This window comes from Colletotrichum godetiae (assembly GCF_030913485.1).
Source record: "Colletotrichum godetiae strain CBS 193.32 chromosome Unknown BDP55scaffold_71, whole genome shotgun sequence".
In the NCBI taxonomy this organism is placed as follows: Eukaryota; Fungi; Ascomycota; class Sordariomycetes; order Glomerellales; family Glomerellaceae; genus Colletotrichum; species Colletotrichum godetiae.
Window position 1 is genome coordinate 114615 of NW_026851319.1, and position 20405 is coordinate 135019.

General features: G+C 52.5%; 4 protein-coding genes across 4 annotated transcripts; 2 read left to right on the forward strand and 2 right to left on the reverse strand.

Annotated features, from left to right (window-relative positions):
• Positions 1 to 1209: 1209 nt before the first annotated feature.
• Positions 1210 to 3612, reverse strand: BDP55DRAFT_637708 (pyridoxal phosphate-dependent transferase; the record flags this gene model as incomplete). Its single annotated transcript, XM_060573014.1, has 6 exons — positions 1210 to 2029; positions 2090 to 2348; positions 2402 to 2577; positions 2796 to 2860; positions 3421 to 3562; positions 3596 to 3612. The coding sequence occupies 6 exons, from the start codon at positions 3610 to 3612 to the stop codon at positions 1210 to 1212; spliced, it is 1479 nt and encodes a 492-aa protein (XP_060423371.1).
• Positions 3613 to 7583: 3971 nt separating this feature from the next.
• Positions 7584 to 8720, forward strand: BDP55DRAFT_564780 (family 17 glycosyltransferase; the record flags this gene model as incomplete). The annotated part of the gene is made up of 1 exon (XM_060570362.1): positions 7584 to 8720. One exon carries the CDS (start codon positions 7584 to 7586, stop codon positions 8718 to 8720), a length of 1137 nt encoding a protein of 378 aa, XP_060423372.1.
• Positions 8721 to 10797: 2077 nt separating this feature from the next.
• On the reverse strand, positions 10798 to 11688 carry BDP55DRAFT_564913 (ADP-ribosylation factor family protein; the record flags this gene model as incomplete). Its single annotated transcript, XM_060570375.1, has 4 exons — positions 10798 to 11206; positions 11315 to 11334; positions 11413 to 11485; positions 11639 to 11688. The coding sequence occupies 4 exons, from the start codon at positions 11686 to 11688 to the stop codon at positions 10798 to 10800; spliced, it is 552 nt and encodes a 183-aa protein (XP_060423373.1).
• A 4419-nt stretch (positions 11689 to 16107) lies between these two features.
• BDP55DRAFT_733997 (DNA-directed RNA polymerase I subunit RPA2) lies at positions 16108 to 19846 on the forward strand (the record flags this gene model as incomplete). The annotated part of the gene is made up of 2 exons (XM_060580160.1): positions 16108 to 16575; positions 16637 to 19846. 2 exons carry the CDS (start codon positions 16108 to 16110, stop codon positions 19844 to 19846), a joined length of 3678 nt encoding a protein of 1225 aa, XP_060423374.1.
• Between the last annotated feature and the right edge of the window lie 559 nt (positions 19847 to 20405).

The window sequence follows — 20405 nt, forward strand, 5'->3', positions numbered from 1 at the left end:
CTTCTATGTCAGCGGCGGTGGAATGCTTCTTGGAGTCTTCAATATTCCGCGCTTATATTCTTCTTCTATCTGATCATCTGTCGACGACCGAGCCTGATGGGCGAGGACAAGGCTTTCTCCGTGTACAATGAGACAATTGCTGGCGATGTACTCCGTACCTTCAACTTTTCTGCCCAGGGGTCTGCCTCGTTGTATAGCTTTGGTGCCTGGACGGGAGTGAGAGCGAGACTCTCATGTAGTGTGAGAATAACTCAATACTTATTTGGGGACATCTGATGATGCGCAACCATCGACCTTCTTTGGAAAATCCGTTCTCATTGGCCTAGAGATTCCCATAAGATGATTTCCGATCAACCACTCACCGTCGAGGGCTGAGAAAAATCTGAGCAAGATTGACTAATCTTTTCTCTTGATCAACAAGCAGCGAGGTTGAAAAGCGTTCACCCTCACTTTCTCTGCATACTTAGGTTCTGTGATATGTCGCATTGGGTCACTTCACTCAGTGAGACTCAGAGCTAACAAGCAGATATACAGAATTCTCACCGAGTCTTTACTCACTGGTAGCCATATGAAACTGAGCATACCCATTTGAACAGAGATGAGATTGACTGCGGTTGTATACTTTGGGTGGATAGGTAGGTACCGGTATGTGCCTTTAAACTTTGTCTGAAAGTTATAAGCCTCTTTGCTAGGAAGAGTTGCAGCATACATTGCCAATCTTGAACTGTCTATTACCCTTTCAAAAGCCACAGTCGGCGACGGTGTTCTGATATCAAGTCCGACGGCGCACAGCAATTCTACATTGAGGGAGGGTAGTGACATACGCCAAGTAACTCGATCATGGACCATCCTGAACGAGACTTTGTGGTCAAAATCGTGCACACCCATGGCTGGAGCAAACCTCTGCTTTAACGTCAAGATCTTATCGTGATTTACAATGAAGGGAATGTTTGTACTGCCTTTATCATGAGTTGATCGGCTAATCTGACGGGGATGAAGCGGGGTTCACTCGTCTTACATCAGCTACCTTGGGTAGAATCTTGAGACGCTTCCTCCATGTACTTTAAACTAAAACCAGAACACGATCTCCAACTCGAGGTTGAATTCATCTCAGTCGACCTGAGAATAGGTGCACGTGTAAGAGGATCGAATTTTTTGGCGCCGTACCAAAAATCAATTCTAAGAGACCTCGGGAGACCGCATTCAACCTCACCGCGGCTGGTACATGTTCGTCGGGCCCTTTTTACCTCCTCCTGCTTGACTACCGCCCTCTAAGGCTCGTCGGAAGACTTGCTCTAGCTTAGGAAGAACCTTGTCCTGGTTCTGAGCAATCTGATAATGAACAACCAATCTGTTGCCGATGAGTTTCAGTCCCACTTCGGCCCCAAACGCGATGAAGTCCTTGGTGCTGCACCCTGCAGCATCTAAATCAAGCCAGCACATGTTGGTGTCGGCTGGAAGGGTAAGCTTGCCACCCAGACTGGTCCAGAGTTCCTCAATTCTCTTCGCAGTCTCGTGGGACGACTTCAAAAGACCGCCTTCACCGTTAGGTCCCTTTCCGAACGTTTCGTCCACGGCGACCCTAGCAGGAGCTGCCACCACACCAGACTGCCGGAGACCACCGCCGATAGACTTGCGCACCCAGCGGGCGTGCTTGATGTGCTCCGCGTCTCCCACAACGATGCTCCCAATCGGAGCACCAAGGCCCTTTGAGAAGCACAAGCTGACCGTGTCAAACAGTGAGCAGTATTCGGAGAGACTACCGGCTCCCGAGGCAACAGCCTCCCACATCCTGGCACCATCGCAGTGCAGCTTCAGGTTGTTCTTGCGTGCAAACTCAGCTATCCTCTTGACCTCAGCCAAGGGGGTAACCACGCCGCCGAGGGTGTTTTCCAAGCTGATGACCCTGGTGGGACAGGTATGGACATCGTCATCAAGGGCAGCGTGGGCCTCAACGTCCTCTAGTGTCAGATAAGCTCCATTACGTGGTACCACGGGCTGTATCATGGCGCCACAAAGCGAAGCAACACTGACGAATATCAATCAGTAGATGTCACATGGTACGAGAGCTGAAGGGAGATGCACGAACCCGCCTGCCTCATACTTGATGATGTGAGAGCGGTGGTCACTCAACACACTGTATGGAGGTTGCGTGAGGAGGGCCCGAAGGGCTACTTGATTGCCCATGGTCCCGGAGAGAACCAGCAGAGCGGCCTCCTTGCCAGCGAGAGCGGCAACATGAGCTTCGAGTTCCATTGTTGTGGGGTCCTCCACGAAGACGTCATCTAGCAAGCTGCAATTCTGAATGGCAGCGAGCATCGAAGCCGTTGGAGTGGTCATAGTATCACCTTGTCACTAATGTTACTATACGACGCTTTGATCAAACTGATACCTCACTTACTTCTCAGATCGAAGCCCGCGGCCCCAAGATGACCAACCCAAGCATTTTGCTCAGGGGCATCGGCAGTGCTGTTGTTCGTGTTACTGACAGCGGCTGGGGACATTGCTCCTGAAAGTGATTGGGGTGACGATGTGTGGAAAGTTGCGGCAAAGCCCGGAAGCGTGTGGCGGTTGAGGCTGTTGAAGGTCGTTGACAGCTGCGGGGTTGATCGGTTACAGGGTCGCCTCAAGGTCGCGCGCAAGGCGAATGGAACTGTGGGTGATCGATCAGTTAGTGTTCCGACTTGACTTGGCTTCAAGGGCTGAAGATGGAATGCTCTTGTTTGAGTGAACCCTAGTGCTTTTGCGTCGAGAGCGAGGATATTGGTAGAATCTCTGAGCGGGATTAAACTTACTCGTTATCCTGGCCGAATTCATCTTCTCTGGGGTCTGGCTGGGAAGAGATGCTTTCGTGGGCCGGCTGTACACAAGCTCTCCATACAGATACACACTATTACCGGCACGTTATCAGGCAAGTCCGTGGTCGGATTCGGGGTCGATGTGGAACAACCAGCGACGTTGTCATGAGTGGAGCACTCCAAGTCAGTTCCTACTGTGTGTACTCCGTCCGTAGGTACGGATGGTCTTGGAAGTCTCGAGATTTGCCGGACAACAATGACAATGGACCACGAAGGTGAAGTTCAGTTTCGTGTTACTCATGTCTCCAGTTCGAGTACCTCAAAGGTGTCATATGAAGTTACTTCTGTTTTCGCAGATATTCATGTCAGTACCTACTATCCGTAGGTATCTTTTGCTTGTGTCAATTCGGCATAGACTTGCCGGTTAACCTCAGCCTTTGAGTCTTGACGTTGTGTACCTTATCTTATCTCCATCTCCACAGGGGCTCTGCTGTGATGACATAACAGGTAATGATGTAAATGGATTGGCCAATGCGTCTCACAGAAAGATTGGAGCAAGCTACCACCCATACGCACCTACAGTACTCCGTACTCAGTATAATCTCAAATGTCGCAGAAACACCAGCTTGGCATCTTGACATCTCAGCTCTTCCTGAGGCGAAAAATGATTTTGTTTCAGGCCAACAGGTGTTTGAATCGACCAAGCTTCGAAGCCGGGGGGGTCGTTGGGCTTGGCCCGTGATGGCATTGCTGGAACTTGAAACCTGGGCGGTGGGACAGTGGCTGCTCAGACATACCAAGCTCTGAAGGCCATCCTTTACCAGGTATTGAGACGAAGGCTTCACCTTGGCTTTTGTTGCCTTTCAGGAGTAGGCGGGGGTTAGTTATTAGGGATCGTGAACCCCCCAAAAATATCCTCTTAGGTAATAGTACCAAGTATACGGCAGTGTGTAAACCCGCAACAGGCAGCCATCGTGAAAGTCTTTTCCATTGGTGTTGATGGTGGGATTCCGCCGAACGATGGATTGCGCCTCACAACTTGCGCAGGGGCGTTACTCAGCACGTTTGGTGCCATACGAGGTTGATCGTCGGTGAAGGAGCGCGAATGTGCTGACAGCTACTCCGTACCGCTGTTGACCTTGGCGCAGCAGTGCCCAGCTTTGTCTTTGTCGCGCCTTCAGCTCTTCGAGAGACGTAGGGCCATTGGGGAAGAGTGACTATGCCCCACTCGGCCTGGTAAAAGCTTCTTCTTGCTACACCCCTGTTGGCGGCACTACCCGTAGAAACTCGAGCAACTCGAACTTGCGCTAGCCCGTGCCAGCCCTGCTAGCGGCCCACACTAAGCCCTTTCGAGGGATCAGTTTTATCCGATTATATAATCGACTAAACCGTATACGGAAGGCGGTAAGTGATTATTTTCCATTTTTTACTCCTACCCAACTGCCCACTTCCACCGATTACATCACCGATTTGACCACCAATTATACTGTCAATTATACCTCCAATTACACCTCCACCACGGGCCTCGTCGACGTGCCCACGATGCCCTCACGACGGGCCCTTGCCGAGAAGGATTCGAATACGGCAAAAGTGCCAATTACACCTCCAGCAGCTAAGCGCCGCGGGCCTGCTCCTACCCCCATCAAAGACCGGAAATATACACCGCGAAGTGGCCCAATCAGGCGCCGCCAGCACCACTATACCCACGATACCAAAGTCAACGTCCTGATGTTTTTAGAGCATCACCGCGTGAGGAAGCTCGACGAAGAGTCGATTTGCCCCCCGAGGCTGCGCCAGGGCGAGACCGAGCTCCCAGGGATATACAGACGTCCCACATACCAGGAAGCCGCAGATTGGTTCAAAGTCCCTCGAAGCACGGTTATCTCCTGGTATCAGAACCGCGAGTCAATCGTCAATCGGTCCTCCAACTACGCCTACCACCCTCAGTGGCCAGAGCTCGAGACAGCGCTATACGGCGCCTTCCGCCAGCGACGAAGTGAGGGAAAGCTCGTTAGTACCAGTTGGTTCAAAAGGACCGCTAAGCGGATTTTCGCCCAGCAGAACCCGAACAGCAAACATCTTTTTATTTTTTCCCCCGGTTGGTTTCGTGGCTTCCAGAATCGTATGAGAATTACCCGACGTCGACTTACCAAACAGGCAACGAAGTTACCCACTGAGTACTTCAAAGTTGTCAACAGCTTTCTTTCCTTTATCCGACGAGTTAATCAAATGGCCCTGGCTAAGGTGAAGCGGTCTAACGTCGGAGATTTACTCGGAAGTCCAGCCCGTCGATTTCCTAACTCGCGAATTCTCAACCTCGACGAGACCCCAGTTCCTTTCGAATACCTAGACGGTTACACATACGACGACGTCGGGGCCAAAACCGTGGCTGGCAAGAGCGACCGCAGCGGTTGGGGCAAGCGGCAGGCCACATTAATACTCTACATCTTCGCCGACGGCATACAACGAATTAAACCGAAAATAATATTCCACGGCAAGCCCGCAGAGGAAGGGGGTCAATTATGGAAAAAAGAGGGCCTATTATACGCAGAAGGAGTGACAGTTGAGTTCAACAAGACTGCCTACAACAATGAGTACTTGTTCAAAAGATGGATTGAAGAGGAATTGGTAGCGCTGACTAAGGGAGACGAGTACCTATTGGTAATGGATGTCGCTTCCTTCCATAAGACAGATTCCATCCTTGCGCTATTACGTCAGCACCACATCACACCCTGCCTCATACCGCCAGGGACCACTTCCCTCCTCCAACCTCTCGATACCGCAGTCAATAAGCCCTTCAAGCAGTGGCTTTCAGAAGCAACCGACGCTTACGTACTCGACGAGGAAGAAAAAGCGCTGAATAAGCAGGAGGAGCTCAAGTGGGAGACGGGTATGAAGAGAATAATGGTCACCAAAACAGTCGAGACGGCAGCCGCTAAATTGGCCCACGAGAAGGGCTCAATGGTCAGCCAGGCCTTCCTGCAGTGCGGAATATCTATTCGGCCCGATGGCAGCCAGGTCGACGAGATCCGGATCAAAGACGTGCCCGCCGAGGCCATCGATTACACTGGGTGGGAGCTCTTCGACGTAGAAGCCCACATTGAGCAGGAGACGCTGCAAGAGGAGATTCCAGACTTCGCTGTTCTGAACGACGGGTTAGAGTACATTTTCACAGCAGAGGAAGTCCGTGATGGCATCAATGGGCAGTTCGTCGACCCGACAGTCCAACCGCCGTATGAATAGGGGCCCGTTGGAGGCAGTGGGCCAGGGGACAGTCAGGGGCTCGGTTGCTTACGTACGACTGCTTCCAATTGACACTTTTGCCCTTTTTGCCAATTCGACGAGAAAAGCTCAAAACCGACGAGAAAGCCAAAATAATTATTGAATTATATCAATTGTGGGTCCGGCCTCGACGGCGAGCTCTCATTGGTCAGATCGATCGAAATGTTAACCTACGCCAAAAATAGGTGGCGGCCGCATTTAACCACTTTAGGCAGTATTACGATTCTGCCAGAGCGCTAGCAGGGCTGGCACGGGCTAGCGCAAGTTCGAGTTGCTCGAGTTTCTACGGTAATCACGCAGGACGCCAGCCCCTGCTTCTCATCTTTCCCGTTCACACTACCCACGCGCCACGGAACCACGGATGTTCCTGCCTTTTTTGCGCTCATCATGCAGTTCAATTTCCTTCTCAGGGCAGGATGAGTCCTGTTAGCCATCGAGAGAATGATCCTTCCAGGGTGGGCTGAGAGCATCGACGTGTTCTCCCCAGACGACCGAATCTTTCACCATTCCTAGGCTCGCTCGTCTGATCTACGAATACCGCCATACGAATAGAGTTGTCTTCTCGGCGTTTCCAAACAGCAGACACAAGTACACTAGCTTTGGCCCCACCCTTAACCCTGGGCTCATCAACGTCAAAGATGGAAGGACGGACGGACGGTATCTCAACGTGCCGGCCAAGTTTACCATTCCTCCGAACACTCCTGGACACACGCACAACTGTAGCTTGGGTGGGCACTTGTGTGCAAGTACAAGACACGGGAGACTCACACCCACCTCGAGCTGAGAGGACATGGTGCCGCCTTCAACCCAATTCCAGGGGCTCCCTTGGTTTGTATAAACTATGAAGCGCCCGCCATCGCGCTATTAGTGCTACCTTTGTGGTAACCTAAACTTGCCCATAGCTGAGCTATTCCCCTGTAATTCGCCCAGCTAGAGTGTGCCAATTTGACCAGAACTTCTGTCTACCTTGCTGTAAAACGTTTCTTTCATTTGATGAAGCATGTGTGCTTTCTTGACTTTGCTTCACTTTGCGTCAGCTCGCCCCCCCACGCTCCCTCCTTTGGCATCTCTAGCCAGTTCACATTTCAAAGGCAGGTGACACCGGTGCTCGAACCTGTCCGAGCCTCGACGTAATCGTGCACTTTATATACCTGCCGGTTCCCCCTGGTATCCTGGGGTTTGCACACTTCCCGGGTTTTGAAGAAATGCGACAAGGCTACTCCCGTCAACAAACGATCCGTGGCCCGCATTCTCTCATCTGAGTAGCTCTGCAAAGCGTGTCTTCCTCGTACTGCCTTCTGGCTAGGATTTCCTTTCACGCTTCGACCAGTAGCGCCGGCCGAGGGTGGACGCTGCACTCGCCGTATCTCGAATCCGCTCAGCAACTTTTGTTTCGAGAGGTGAAACGTAACAGCCTTGCCGCGACGACTCAAGACTAGAAGAACGTCTGCCCTTCCTACGCAGGTCGCCATCTGTCAACCAATACCTAGCCTAATCGACACGATGGTACTCCAATGGCACGTTGGCTCTCCTGTCATTCTGAAACTCTTGTTGGCGATAACGATCTGCATTATTTTATACTTCAGCCAACATCCAGCACTTGACAGATTCGACCATCGCATTTCGAGCCTCGACCTGTCCCTCAAGCTACCCAAGAGCGGTCTGAACTTCGGCAACAAGAGCGACCACCACGGTTTTTACTCCTCCGATGCCGCAGGCAAGTTTTGCAAGCACCACGGTTACCCCGTCTTCACGCCTCAGTCAGAGACTGGCCAACGGAAGGTATACGACCTGTTCATGGTCAACACAGAGCTCGACTGGATGGAGATCCGCTTGAACTCTACTTACAACTACGTTGACTACTTTGTCATCGTTGAATCTCCAAAGACCTTTACTGGCAGGCCCAAGCCACTCACAATCAAGGAGAACTGGGACCGGTTCAAGCCTTACCACGACAAGCTTATCTATCACGAGCTCGAATTTCCGTCAGACTTCAGCCCGAGAAGGTCGTGGGACTACGAAGACTTACAGCGCAACGCCATGTACACCCAAGTATTGCCCAGGCTCGTTGGCAAGCAGGCCCCGGTATACGGAGACGTTATCCTCGTCGCCGACGTGGACGAAATTGCTCGGCCGGAGACACTCTTGGTACTGCGAACATGTCAATTTCCCCGCCGCCTCACCTTGAGGAGCCGCTTTTACTATTACAGCTTCCAGTTCCTACACACAGGACCCGAGTGGGAACACCCGCAAGCCACCTACTACCAGGGCTCACGCACACTCCTGCCGGCGAACCTCCGAATGGGAGACGGGGGTTTCAAGCCCCTTTACGATCTCGAGAAGGCGAATCTCGCAAACGCCTGCTGGCACTGCTCAAGCTGCTTTGCCACCGTTGATGAGTTCCTCACCAAGATGTCGTCCTTCTCCCATGAATGGATGAATGGCGAAAGGTTCCGAAATAAGGACCGTATAGCGGACGCCATCAGGAACGGAAAGGACCTGTGGGGGCGGGATGTTGACCAGTTCGTGCGTCTTGAGAATAATACAGATGTGCCGAGCATATTGCTGGATGAGCCGGAAAAGTTTGGTTACATGGTGAATCGGGATGGGCCTTCAGCTGGGTTTACCGACTACCCGTGATTATCCTTGGCTCCCGTTTCTCGCTTCCTTTGGTCATGTCTGTTACGTTCTGTTCTACTAGTCAAATGGGTATATACATTAGCAAGGAGTTACTGATTACATGGAGGATTCGCATCATCGTCTTATTATGGTGGGAGGAATGGAGAAGCCAAAATGGAGGGTACCTAGAAGAATCGAACACCGTAGACACTATTTCCCCAACAGTTTTCAACGCCGTGTTCGTGCCGCCTTGCCTTGCAAGTGGTATGATGGACATTCCAGTTCTTGATGAAGATGTATTCTGGTGATGTGGATGATATCGAATGAGCGAGTGAGCAATGACATTTTGAGTGGGTACACGAGTTCCACATTCCTCGTTCACCTTACGTGATAATAGATTGACTCTCAGAATACCACACAGTCACTGCAAGTTGATGCGAATACAAATTAAGTAAGGTAAATGAAGTGAGTGAGCAAGAAAACAATCGTGCCTATTCAAGGTAGAAGAGTCAAAGAACTCAAGGGTGGTAAAGAGTAAGTGAACCGGCGTCAAGTCCGAGTGTGGGGTTTTGACGAAGCAAGAGGCAGGAAAGAAGCTGTCCCGTCTGTCCGCTTGGCACTTCTGCCACCTCTAGCGTCCCAAGCATCACCAGGCCATCCCTGGCTAACACATCGTGGCATCGCTCATTGAATGGGTCCCGGGGGAGGGGGATATTTTTCTACCCTCCTCCCCCCAAATAGTAGTTATTATTTCCAAGGGCACATTTTCTTTTCACTCTCGTTTATTTTCCAAACAGGTCTCCTGCTTCTTCTTCTTGTCAAAACCTACCTTACTCGATTCTTCCCCCCTTCTGCTCCCAACTCAACTACCCAAAAAACAAACAAAAAAAACATTCCCCTCTCTTCCGAACCTCCGAGACACCGAAAACACAACGCAAGAGACAAGAACAACCTCGGGCGCAACAGCACCAATCCCCCCCTCTCCTCCTCCCCGCCCTCTCTCTGTCTGTCTGTCTCTTCACCCCATGGGCCCTGCAGCTGGCAGCAAAGGGGTGCGGAAGCGTCGGTTGACGGACCAATCACGTCGCGCCAGCAGCAGATGGAAACCGATGCATTGATGCGCGATGCGCTGGCAGTCTCTGGTCTACGTGCTGCGCAAAGGAATGACAATAAGAAGAGAGCAAGAGTGCTGCTGAAGGAGAGAAGAGAGAGAGAAAAATGAGACTCACAAAACTTGATATCTTTTTCTTTCTCTTACCCCTCTCTCTCATTTTTTCTTTACTCTTCTTCTCTCGAGATATCTCACGTCTGTCCTTCCTTACTCTGGTTCTCTCTTCTCTCGTCTACCCCTCCCTCTCCTAGCTTCGTCAATTCTCGTATCTCACTCTCAAAAGAGAACCTCAACACCACTACACTCTGGAACTGTAGTTCAGTCTAGCTCGTGGCATTTCTACGACGAAGCGGCTCACGTTCTTCACACGCGAAGGACCGTCTTGTGACAGCGAAAACCTCATGCGAATAAAAAATAAACAGATGATCAAGCGATCGTACATCAGTCATGATATTCATTCGTCTACTTTCGTAGCATCGTCATGGCCACCCACTCATACCCCGCTCTGGTCCTTTCTACATTGCTATTCCTCGCTTGAGCCCCGTCGCGTACCAACATTTCTAGGCTAGATGACCTTCAAATGACTGAAAATCCCGGCGTGCTAACTTCAAAATCAAAGGCAAGCGCCCTGCTTCCAGAAATGCCGTCCAAATTACCGCTTAAAAACAGTCCACTTCCCTCCCGCTCCGGTATGTGGGATATGGTGAAAATGCCATGGGACTTGGCACGTTTACTGCTACTAATGCTGTGGCAGACCAACTGACAACGTCAGACGATCCGTGATCTGGAGGACAATTTTGACACAACGTTTCGACACCGAACACCATGCCCAGACTTCTCCCTCGTCTTCAAAAATCATGTTGCCCGCTTCGAACCTACTGGCCCACAACCACAAGGGGAAGTGCGATCGAGCAAGAAAGAACGGCAGGGCAGGACAACCGGGAAACGCGGCGGATCGAGGCACCCGACGCGCGATAGTATTACGCATCACCTGTTCGCCCACTTCATGAGCCACTGTAGCACAGCATCCAAGTTGGTCTCCTCCTTGGCGCTGATGCCGTAGCAGCACACCTCGCGGTGGCCTATGGACTTGAGGTCAAGCGCATCGATCAGCTCGTCCACCGACAACTTCTGGGGAAGGTCTGATTTGTTTCCCAAAACAAGTAGCGGGATTTCCCTCAAAGAATTTTGGTCCATGAGAGCATGAAGCTCCTCCCGGGCTTGCTGCAGCAGGTTCATGTCAGCGATATCGACGATGAAGACGATAGCGTTGACGCCACGACAGTATCTTTCCCACATCGTTCGAAACCGGGGCTGGCCACCAATATCCCAACACTTCAGTGTAACGTGTCCTCGTTGCACCCGCTTCATGTTGAATCCGACCGTCGGGATCGAGCTACACGAGATTTCAGTTAGCCGAGGATGCCGCTGGCCGAGACCGATTACACCAAAGACGGCACAGTGGGTAATTCTGAGGGTTGAAGAAGAAACGGAGGTCGCTTACTCGATGGTGAACTCGCCGCCCTACAAGTGCAAATGTCAGCGTACGGACGGACTTGGTGCGGAGGAGAACATGGCAGCTGTAGGCAAAGATTTACTTACTGCAAGGACGCGGAGCAAAGACGTCTTACCCGCATTTTGGAGACCGATCATTGTCACATCCATCTCTGTCGCCCTGTCGTCGCAAGTCAGCTGAAGCTCAAGAAACCATCTCCAAGGATCGAGGGCAAGGGCAGAGTGGGCGCGGCGGGGTAAGGTCAGAGCGCGCGGGCCGTCTATCGCGGGAAATCACCCCCGCTGCTCATCGCGGCAAGCAAGGTGCACTCACCAGAACGTCCTCAACAGCCAGTCGTACACTTTCCGGAAAAGCCCCGCCATGGTGGTGGTGTATAGTGAGCGCGATGCGCTGGCGTGGAAGAGGGAAGTATGGTATGCGTCGGTGGCCAAAAGAGGAGTCGCCAACGTGTGCTGATCTTGGATCCGGATATAGCGCGACGGCAATAGAGGTTGCGCAACGGAGAAAGGTCGGCGGCGTGGCGGTTGCTATTTCGTTCGGGAGCGACGTCGATACGGTGAGAGAAAGCGAGGGAGGAGGGACGAGTGCGGAGTTGTGATTTGGATGCTTAAGTATTTGATGCGCTCAGACGCTTTCAAAAATTGGAAATAAGAATGTCTCGTATGACCCGTGGTAACCGACTAGATGTCGCAAGTCAAACGTCGCTGGCATCGACGAGGGAGATGGCGGCGCAGGTTGCTACTCTGCTCTATGAGATGATGGGGGCGGGAGAGACAGAGAGAGAGAGTCTCGATGGGCGTCGCTGGTTTCTCGTTGGCGGGCGACGACGCTGGAACTGGAACTGAGAGCAAGTTGCGGCGCAGATGCAGGTGCAGTGCAGGCGGCGGGCGGGAACCAGAAAAGAAGAGCGCAGGTGACGCTTGGCCTGGCCCGGAAGAGGTACCTCGAGCAGCCTGTGAGGTGAGGTAAGGTATAGTAGGTCCCCACCAGGAAAAGACGGGATGGTGAGGGATGATGGGTCGTGGAAGGTGACTGAGTACCCTGGATCCGGCTCAAGCTTGGGGTCGGGGAACCGGGGTCGGGAGGGGAGGGGCACAAGCTGTAGAATGAACAGTGCCGGATTTGGAGTCGCAAGATTTGGCGGTTGGGGAAGAAAAGGCGACCTGGAATAACCGCGTTGACAGGGTCTGTAGCGGTTACGAGATCAACGACTGGGGTTTAATTCGTTTCCTTCTACCAGATCATGTGGATCTGCCCACGGTAGCCGCGAGAAAGGGTTGTGATCAGGGACCGGTAATACGTAAATGTACGTCAACCAGGTGCTGGTGCACTTGAGTTCGGGTGTGAGTGCCTTTGCAGTATGCTATGTGCGGCAGCGGCATGGAAGTCAATCCACCGACAACAGCAGCGGCAGCGGTAGCAGGGATGAGATGCGAGCGTGGCGGCGGCGAAGGGTGATTTCCGACAAGGACCAGCCCACGAGGCGGTTATTCAATACCAGGGCGCTCGATCTGCGACCGTAATGAATCCCTTTGCAGATGTGGATGAGATGAGTCCTGAATGCTTGTTGACCAGGGTATGCCCCGTGACCTGACGTGAGAGCTTGTAGATATGCTCCCGGGTTGCCAATGCCAAATGAAGTGGATGTAACCGATGGCCGTATTCAACGTAGTGCTTGTAATCCGGCGGGCAAACGGTTAGGCAGAGATAAATGGCGACGAGGTGCGATAGCCTAAAGGTCCTGGAAGTCACCAGAACCCGATATGGGGGGTCGAGTGGCTCCTAGCCGGCTTAGATTGATAAGTTGCGGCGATTCGACCCGCGGTGTGTCAAAAGTAAGGCCAAGACATGCAGACTTTCAAGGCTAGTAAAGGAGACGCTGAAGTGGTTCGGTGGACGTGAAGGCTAGCTCTCCACCTCGGACGTTGCTCAGTCGGCCTCGGGGTAAGGTAAGGTGTACAAGTCAAGATGGCTCAGGTGGTCGCGTTTGCGGGTGGATGGGTAGATGGTAGATGATGCCCCAATAAAGAAAGATATGTCGAGAAGGGGAAGGTGAGAACAAGAACGACGGGCGCGTGAGGACCCAAATTGTTGTAGGCGGCACAACTCCAGATCTGTCTGGTAGTCCCCGTCAAGCAAGCTGCAAGGGCTGGCTGGGTGCGGGCCGAGGCAGGACGGTACGATGGAGAGGGGAGAACGGCCGTCGGCGTTGGGCGTCTAATGACGTTGTGACTGTGATGAGAGGCGAGGCGAGGCGAGAAGCGGGCGGCTCGCCGACAAAGGCGTTTGTTGGTGTCTACCTTGTTTAATGGAAGACGACCAGCAACGGAGGTTGAGTCGGAGACTGAGAACGTGATGAAAGGCAATATAGGCAGGAACTCGGGAGGCAGCCAGATGGATGTTTCGATGGCGCGAGCTGGAGGAAAGGCGGATCGAGGTGGAGAAATAGAAATCAATAAGATGGAAACGTCGAGTCTGCTGGGAAAGCAGGTTGCAGACCAGGAGTATTTAGCAACAATGGCGCATGGCCAGGTAAGAACCGTGAGGCAGGCTGGGCTATTTCTCCAGTCTCTAGGCAGGCAAGCATGCGGGCGACAAAAGCCGCAGACAACCCAATTACATCCATGGAAGGAGCTATTTCCGCAAGACATACGTACCTTCCGCAGCTTGGGGTAGGTATGGAAAGGTTAAGGTAGGGAAGGCAGTCACCTCAGCTTTACGCCCAATGGAAGGTGCAGCAGCACTTATTAAGGTCAGCTAAGGTACCTACCTACCTACCATACCTTGAGATAAGGCAAGGTAGGTAAGGTAGGTAATCTCTGTTTTATCATCTTACTTCCTCCATCTTTCCTCCATCTCTCTCAGATCCCGCAGTCAGTAGAGGCGAAAGGGGCCACGGGAATAGAGAACTTGTAGGTAGGTGAAAAGAAGCCAGCATGCCCATTTCTTTTGAGATGGCTTGGCAGGACAAATGTGTCAAGCTGGCGTTTGAAACCCAAGGTACAAGAGGCTTGCTAAAGGACTGAAGAAAATCGCAACTTACGTCCAAGAATTTTTCTCCCGAGATGAGGCGGTGTTATCACACAAGCAGCAGGTGTAGGTACTGTCAATTGCCTCAGGTTACCTTGGTGCGCTTAGTGAGGCATGAGGTAGTTGAAGATAAAAAGTATCTTAGGTATGGAACCTCGACCCAAAGCTGGAGGAGACAGGGGCTTGGCGGGTGGGACAGGCAAAGGCCAAGAGGCAAGGGCGGCAGCATATGTTATGCATCCCCCGGGCATTACCCTGCCGTCATCTCATGACGGGTGCGGAGTCGCGGAGCCACGGACTGCAGAGAGTGAAAGTGAGAGTGAGAAGCATCGCGAGTACCTCGGCGGGGGTAGGTATCTCACACAGAATTCGATGGCTCATGGAAACGCCTTAGCTGCTAGCCTTGGTGAGTCGGGCCCTGGTTAGTGCAGATTGGGCTGCAAGTCGCCAGCTGCTCGCTGTAATTTCTACTAATCAGGAGTCTTCCTTTGCTAGTTGCATTTCTAGGAGACTCCCGAAATCTAGATTCAACGGGGAGGGTACCCATTCACCGCGAGCATTGGTGAGAACCAACGCTGTCCGGGGGTACGGCATGACCACTTTCCGCCCAAAGGCCTGACCTGGCTTGACCTTACCTCACCTCACTTCAGTCTTCACCTCCCTACTACCCTACCCTCTTAGGTATTAGTGCGGATAACTGTTACACCTTAGGTCACCAAGTGAAGGTTGCTTACCCTGCCTGACGGATCCCAATTTGGGTTGGAAATCTTGTCTCGCTGAAAGGCTTCCCTGGCTGAGTAGATCCCATGTCGGGATTCACTGTGCTGATTCGACCTAGCATAGCCAGCCAACTTAGCCAAGTTCATCGAGGCCCTGGCTCTGCCTCCAACCCAATATACCATCTCGATCATCAGACGAATTGCGCAGAGTTCCGTCAGCGAACCCAAGCGATGACAGCCACCAACCATTGACGCATCTACTTCCGCCGTCCATTCCCAGCTGTCGGGTTCACATCACGTTGAGTAACCAACCGGGGCCAGTCAAACATGACCGAAATTTCGTGATAGATTAGAGGTAACGAACCTTGGGGGACACAATCAAGAAAGCGGCAGGACGCGCAATATCCCGTCTCTACGGCTAATCAGATTTCTGTGACCCCAACGAGATACAAAGTCGAGCAATGGAAGGCTTTGTCCGAGGTGAAAGCTGGTGGACGGACGGGAGTGGGTCGGTCTCCGTAGATATCGGTACCGCTCATAACGGGAACTCCGAGAGCATCTCAGTCCCGGGTGCATAATCCCACAACAGTGGGGTTCCGTCTACGGACGCCTTCCATCCCATCTCAACCTTAGTACACCGTAAGAGGCCCCGCACCTCAGATAAATCACCGTTTTCGCACCGTGTTGGATAACGGCTTGCACTTTCGACGAGACCGCGCTATGATTGGACGATGCAATTTTTTCCGCTCCAATCTCCATAATTATTTTTTTGTTTTCACCGAGCGCCCGACTGTCGCATCTTGGCCTCTGCGATCCAGAAACCCGGCGCAGTAGGAAGAAGTTTATACGTTTTCGCCCTCCTCGTCTCTGTCACGTTTGTCTTGCCCAGGGAGACCAGTTTCTGACGTTGTTGCACCCACATAACATAGTCCCCCGTAAGTCAGCACTTATTCACTGTGGAGAGAGGGATGAAATCACGACTTACCTTGAGCTAACAATCCCAGTCGCAGGCAAGCGAACGAGAGAGCGAACATGGCGCCTTCAGCGACCAGCACCGAGTGGGATCACCAGTACAATACTGTTCGTCGCGAGAACCTCTTCCGCAACCCCCCGAAGGATCACACAGCATATCCTGCCCTGCAAGAGGCCGTGAGCCCTCACATTGACTCGTTCAATGCCCTGTTCACAAGTGACGACAAGAGTCTGCTCGCCCGAGGCCTCGAGGATATTGGCACAAAGACATATCTTGATGGCGATGACAGGGCTGGCCTCGAGGGCAAGAACCGTCTGTCCATACGGATCAAGAGTGTAGCCCTGCAAAAGGCTCAGCTACCCCCCTCCAACAAGTTCGCCAGGAATCGCGAAATTCTACCCTCCGAATGCAGAGAGCGCCATGCAACGTACCGAGGTAGGCTATCTGCCACCTTTGAGTACAGGATCAATGGTGGTGATCCGAAAGAATTCGTGCGCGAGCTTGGACAGGTGCCAATCATGGTCAAGGTAAGCGCTTGCATACACCTATCTCAAGACTGACGGCGGGGTGCTAATGAGGGATTGGCAGTCCAACAGATGTCACTTGGAGGGCAACTCCCCAGCCCAATTGGTGCAAAGAAAGGAGGAATCCGAAGAACTGGGCGGTTACTTTGTTGTCAACGGTATCGAGAAGATTATCCGACTGCTGCAAGTTAATCGAAGGAATTTCCCCATGGCGATCAACCGACCGAGTTTCCAAAACCGAGGCCAAGGCTACACCCCGTACGGTATCATCGTCCGATCGGTCAGACCCGATGAGACATCCCAAACCAACGTTTTGCACTACCTTAGCGACGGCAACATGACGTTCCGCTTCTCCTGGAAGAAGAACGAGTACCTCGTCCCAGTCATGATGGTTCTGAAGGCTCTTGTCGACACAAACGACCGCGACATCTTCGAAGGACTAATTGGTCTCTCCAACACCAAGTCGGCCAAGAACAGTTTCTTGACGGATCGCGTCGAGCTGCTCCTCCGAACCTACAAGTCGTACGGTCTCTACAGCAAGACCGAGACGAGAGCCTACCTTGGAGAGAAATTCCGCGTGGTGATGGGTGTACCAGACACCATGTCTAACTACGACGTCGGCACAGAGTTCCTGCGCAAGGTTGTCCTTGTTCACCTTGGTAACATCAATGTCACCGAGAAGGAGGATAACGACAAGTTCAAGATGCTTCTATTCATGATCAGAAAGCTGTATGCTCTCGTGGCAGGCGACTGCGCTGTCGACAACCCTGATGCCGTCCAAAACCAAGAGGTTCTTCTTGGCGGTTTCCTCTACGGCATGATCATCAAGGAGCGCCTTGAGGAGTTTCTGTCGACTGCTGTCCGATTGTCTCTCCGTGAATGGACCAGAAAACACCCGGCCATCCCCTTCACATCACAGGACTTCGCCAAGGAATTTCCTGCCAATATCTTCAGACACGCCAACGAGAATCTTGGAAACGGCCTGGAATACTTCCTTTCCACAGGTAACCTGACCAGTCCCTCCGGTCTTGACTTGCAACAAACAGCCGGTTTCACCGTTGTTGCGGAAAAGCTCAACTTCCTCCGTTTCATTAGTCACTTCCGAATGATTCACAGAGGTGCCTTCTTCGCCGAGTTGAAGACGACAACGGTCCGAAAGCTGTTGCCCGAGTCTTGGGGTTTCCTGTGCCCTGTACACACTCCTGATGGTTCGCCTTGCGGTTTGCTTAACCATCTGGCTCACAAGTGTAAGATCATGACCGAATCCATCGACGCCTCCAAGATTCCCGGCCTCGTCGCGGAGTTGGGAGCCGTGGAGACGTCTTCTGCGGCTACAGATGAAAGTGTTGTCATTATGCTTGACGGCAAACTCATCGGCTTCTGCACACCTCGCGAATCTCTTAGAATTGCAGACACTCTCCGTTTCTGGAAGGTCGAGGGCACTCATGGTGTCCCTCTTCATCTGGAAATTGGATACGTCCCTCCTTCAAACGGCGGCTCCTACCCTGGTATTTACTTGTCTTCAGCGCCTGCGCGTATGGTCAGACCTGTGAAATATCTTCCTCTTGATAAGGTGGACTTCGTCGGACCTTACGAGCAACCCTACATGTCCATCGCCGTTGTTGAGAACGAAATCGTGTCAGGCGAGTCGACGCATGTGGAGGAATCCCCGACCAACATGCTCTCCATTCTTGCCAACATGACGCCCTTCTCAGACTTTAACCAGTCCCCCAGAAACATGTACCAATGTCAGATGGGTAAACAAACCATGGGAACACCGGCAACGGCTCTTCGGCACCGAACAGACAACAAGATGTACAGAATTCAGAGCGGCCAAACGCCAGTTGTGCGGTCGCCTTTGCACAACGCCTATGGATTCGACAACTTCCCTAATGGCTTCAACGCCGTTGTGGCGGTTATCTCGTACACTGGCTACGACATGGACGACGCTATGATTCTGAACAAATCGGCACACGAAAGAGGATTCGGACACGGTACTATCTACAAGACGAAGAAGGTCACGCTGAAGGAAGAATCGAGAACGCGGGCCACCAAAAACGTCACTAAGCTCTTCGGTTTCGCCCCTGGTGGTTTTGTCAAGGGATTTTACCGTGGCTTGCTTGACGAGGACGGATTGCCCTACGTTGGACGGATGGTCCAGGAGGGAGATGTACTCTGCGCATGGCACACGGTGTCAGCAGACTACAGCGGCAAGCTGATCAACCTGGACGGACAGACACACTATGAAAAGTACAAAGAGTCTGAGACCGCCTTTGTCGAGGAAGTACGTGTGCTCGGTAGCGAGTCGGGTAACGAGCCTGCCCAGACGATCTCCATCAAGCTCAGAGTTCCCCGGTCACCGGTCATCGGTGACAAGTTCTCTTCTCGTCACGGACAGAAGGGTGTCGCTTCCCAGAAATGGCCTGCTGTCGACATGCCTTTCTCTGAGTCTGGTATCCAGCCCGATATCATCATCAATCCTCACGCTTTCCCCTCTCGTATGACAATCGGTATGTTCGTCGAGTCACTGGCTGGAAAGGCCGGCGCTCTCCACGGATTGGCACAAGACTGCACACCCTTCAAGTTCAACGAAGAGAACACCGCCGGTGACTACTTTGGTCATCAGCTGATGAAGGCTGGGTACAATTACCATGGCAACGAGCCCATGTACTCTGGTATCACTGGAGAGGAACTGGCCGCCGATATCTACGTTGGTGTCGTCTACTACCAGCGCCTGCGTCACATGGTCAACGACAAGTACCAAGTGCGAACGACGGGACCAGTCGTGCCGACAACCGGCCAGCCCATCAAGGGTAGAAAGCGTGGTGGTGGTATTCGTGTGGGAGAGATGGAGCGTGACGCGCTGCTCGCTCACGGCACGGCCTTCCTGCTGCAGGATCGTCTGCTCAACTGTTCCGACTACACACGATCCTGGATCTGCCGAAGCTGTGGTTCGTTCCTTTCAGTTCAACCAACCGTGTCGCCATTTGTGGGTAAGAAGAAGCAGGTCACGACAGTGCGTTGCAGAAACTGCGCGACCCGCCTCGACGCCGGCGATGCGGAGAGCGCCGCCAAGGTGGAGGGGGAGATCTGGGAGGACGGGCAGGGCAACCAGTGGGTCGGAGGCGAGAACACGACTGTTGTCGTTGTTCCGGGTGCGCTCAAGTTCTTGGATGTGGAGTTGGCGGCTATGGGTGTCAAGCTGAAGTATCGCATCGACTCCAAGGACGCGCCTCGCAAGGGCCCCTTGAAGCCCATGAAATCATTACCTTAGAGAGGCTTAGACCGTCGGCGTTTGGTAGACAAAAGATGTATTCCACCTTGTACATAAATCATGACTCACTAATGGACAAAGGTTCAAGATGCTGATAGAACTCTCTCGTGCTGAACAGTGGCTGTCTTCGTCGATCCTGCTCCTGCGTTCGGAATCAGCCCCTAAACCGAATATCAGCTTCGCCTTCGAGACTCCAAGCTGAAGTCCGAAGGGGTTTGACAAACGACAAAGATGGTGCGAGCGTGAACCACGTAACATCAACATGTGTAGAGCAGTCACAATCGGATGCTGGACCGTTTGTCTCATGTAGGTTACCGAACCAACAAACAGTCATTTGGGTATACATCGTACAGACCATGTCGGCATCCGCCTTGTGCTGTGTTTGACCGTCGATTGGCGGCACAGATCTGAGGGAATTCTCTGCGTTCTCGGTCAACTATGGCACCGATTCGGCTTGCCAAAGTCGAAACGTACTTGAGAGGCCTCGTGGTATTCCAACGTAGATAATCGTGGCTCATCGTAGCTGTGAATGCTTCCATTTCTTGGTCATCTTAAACCG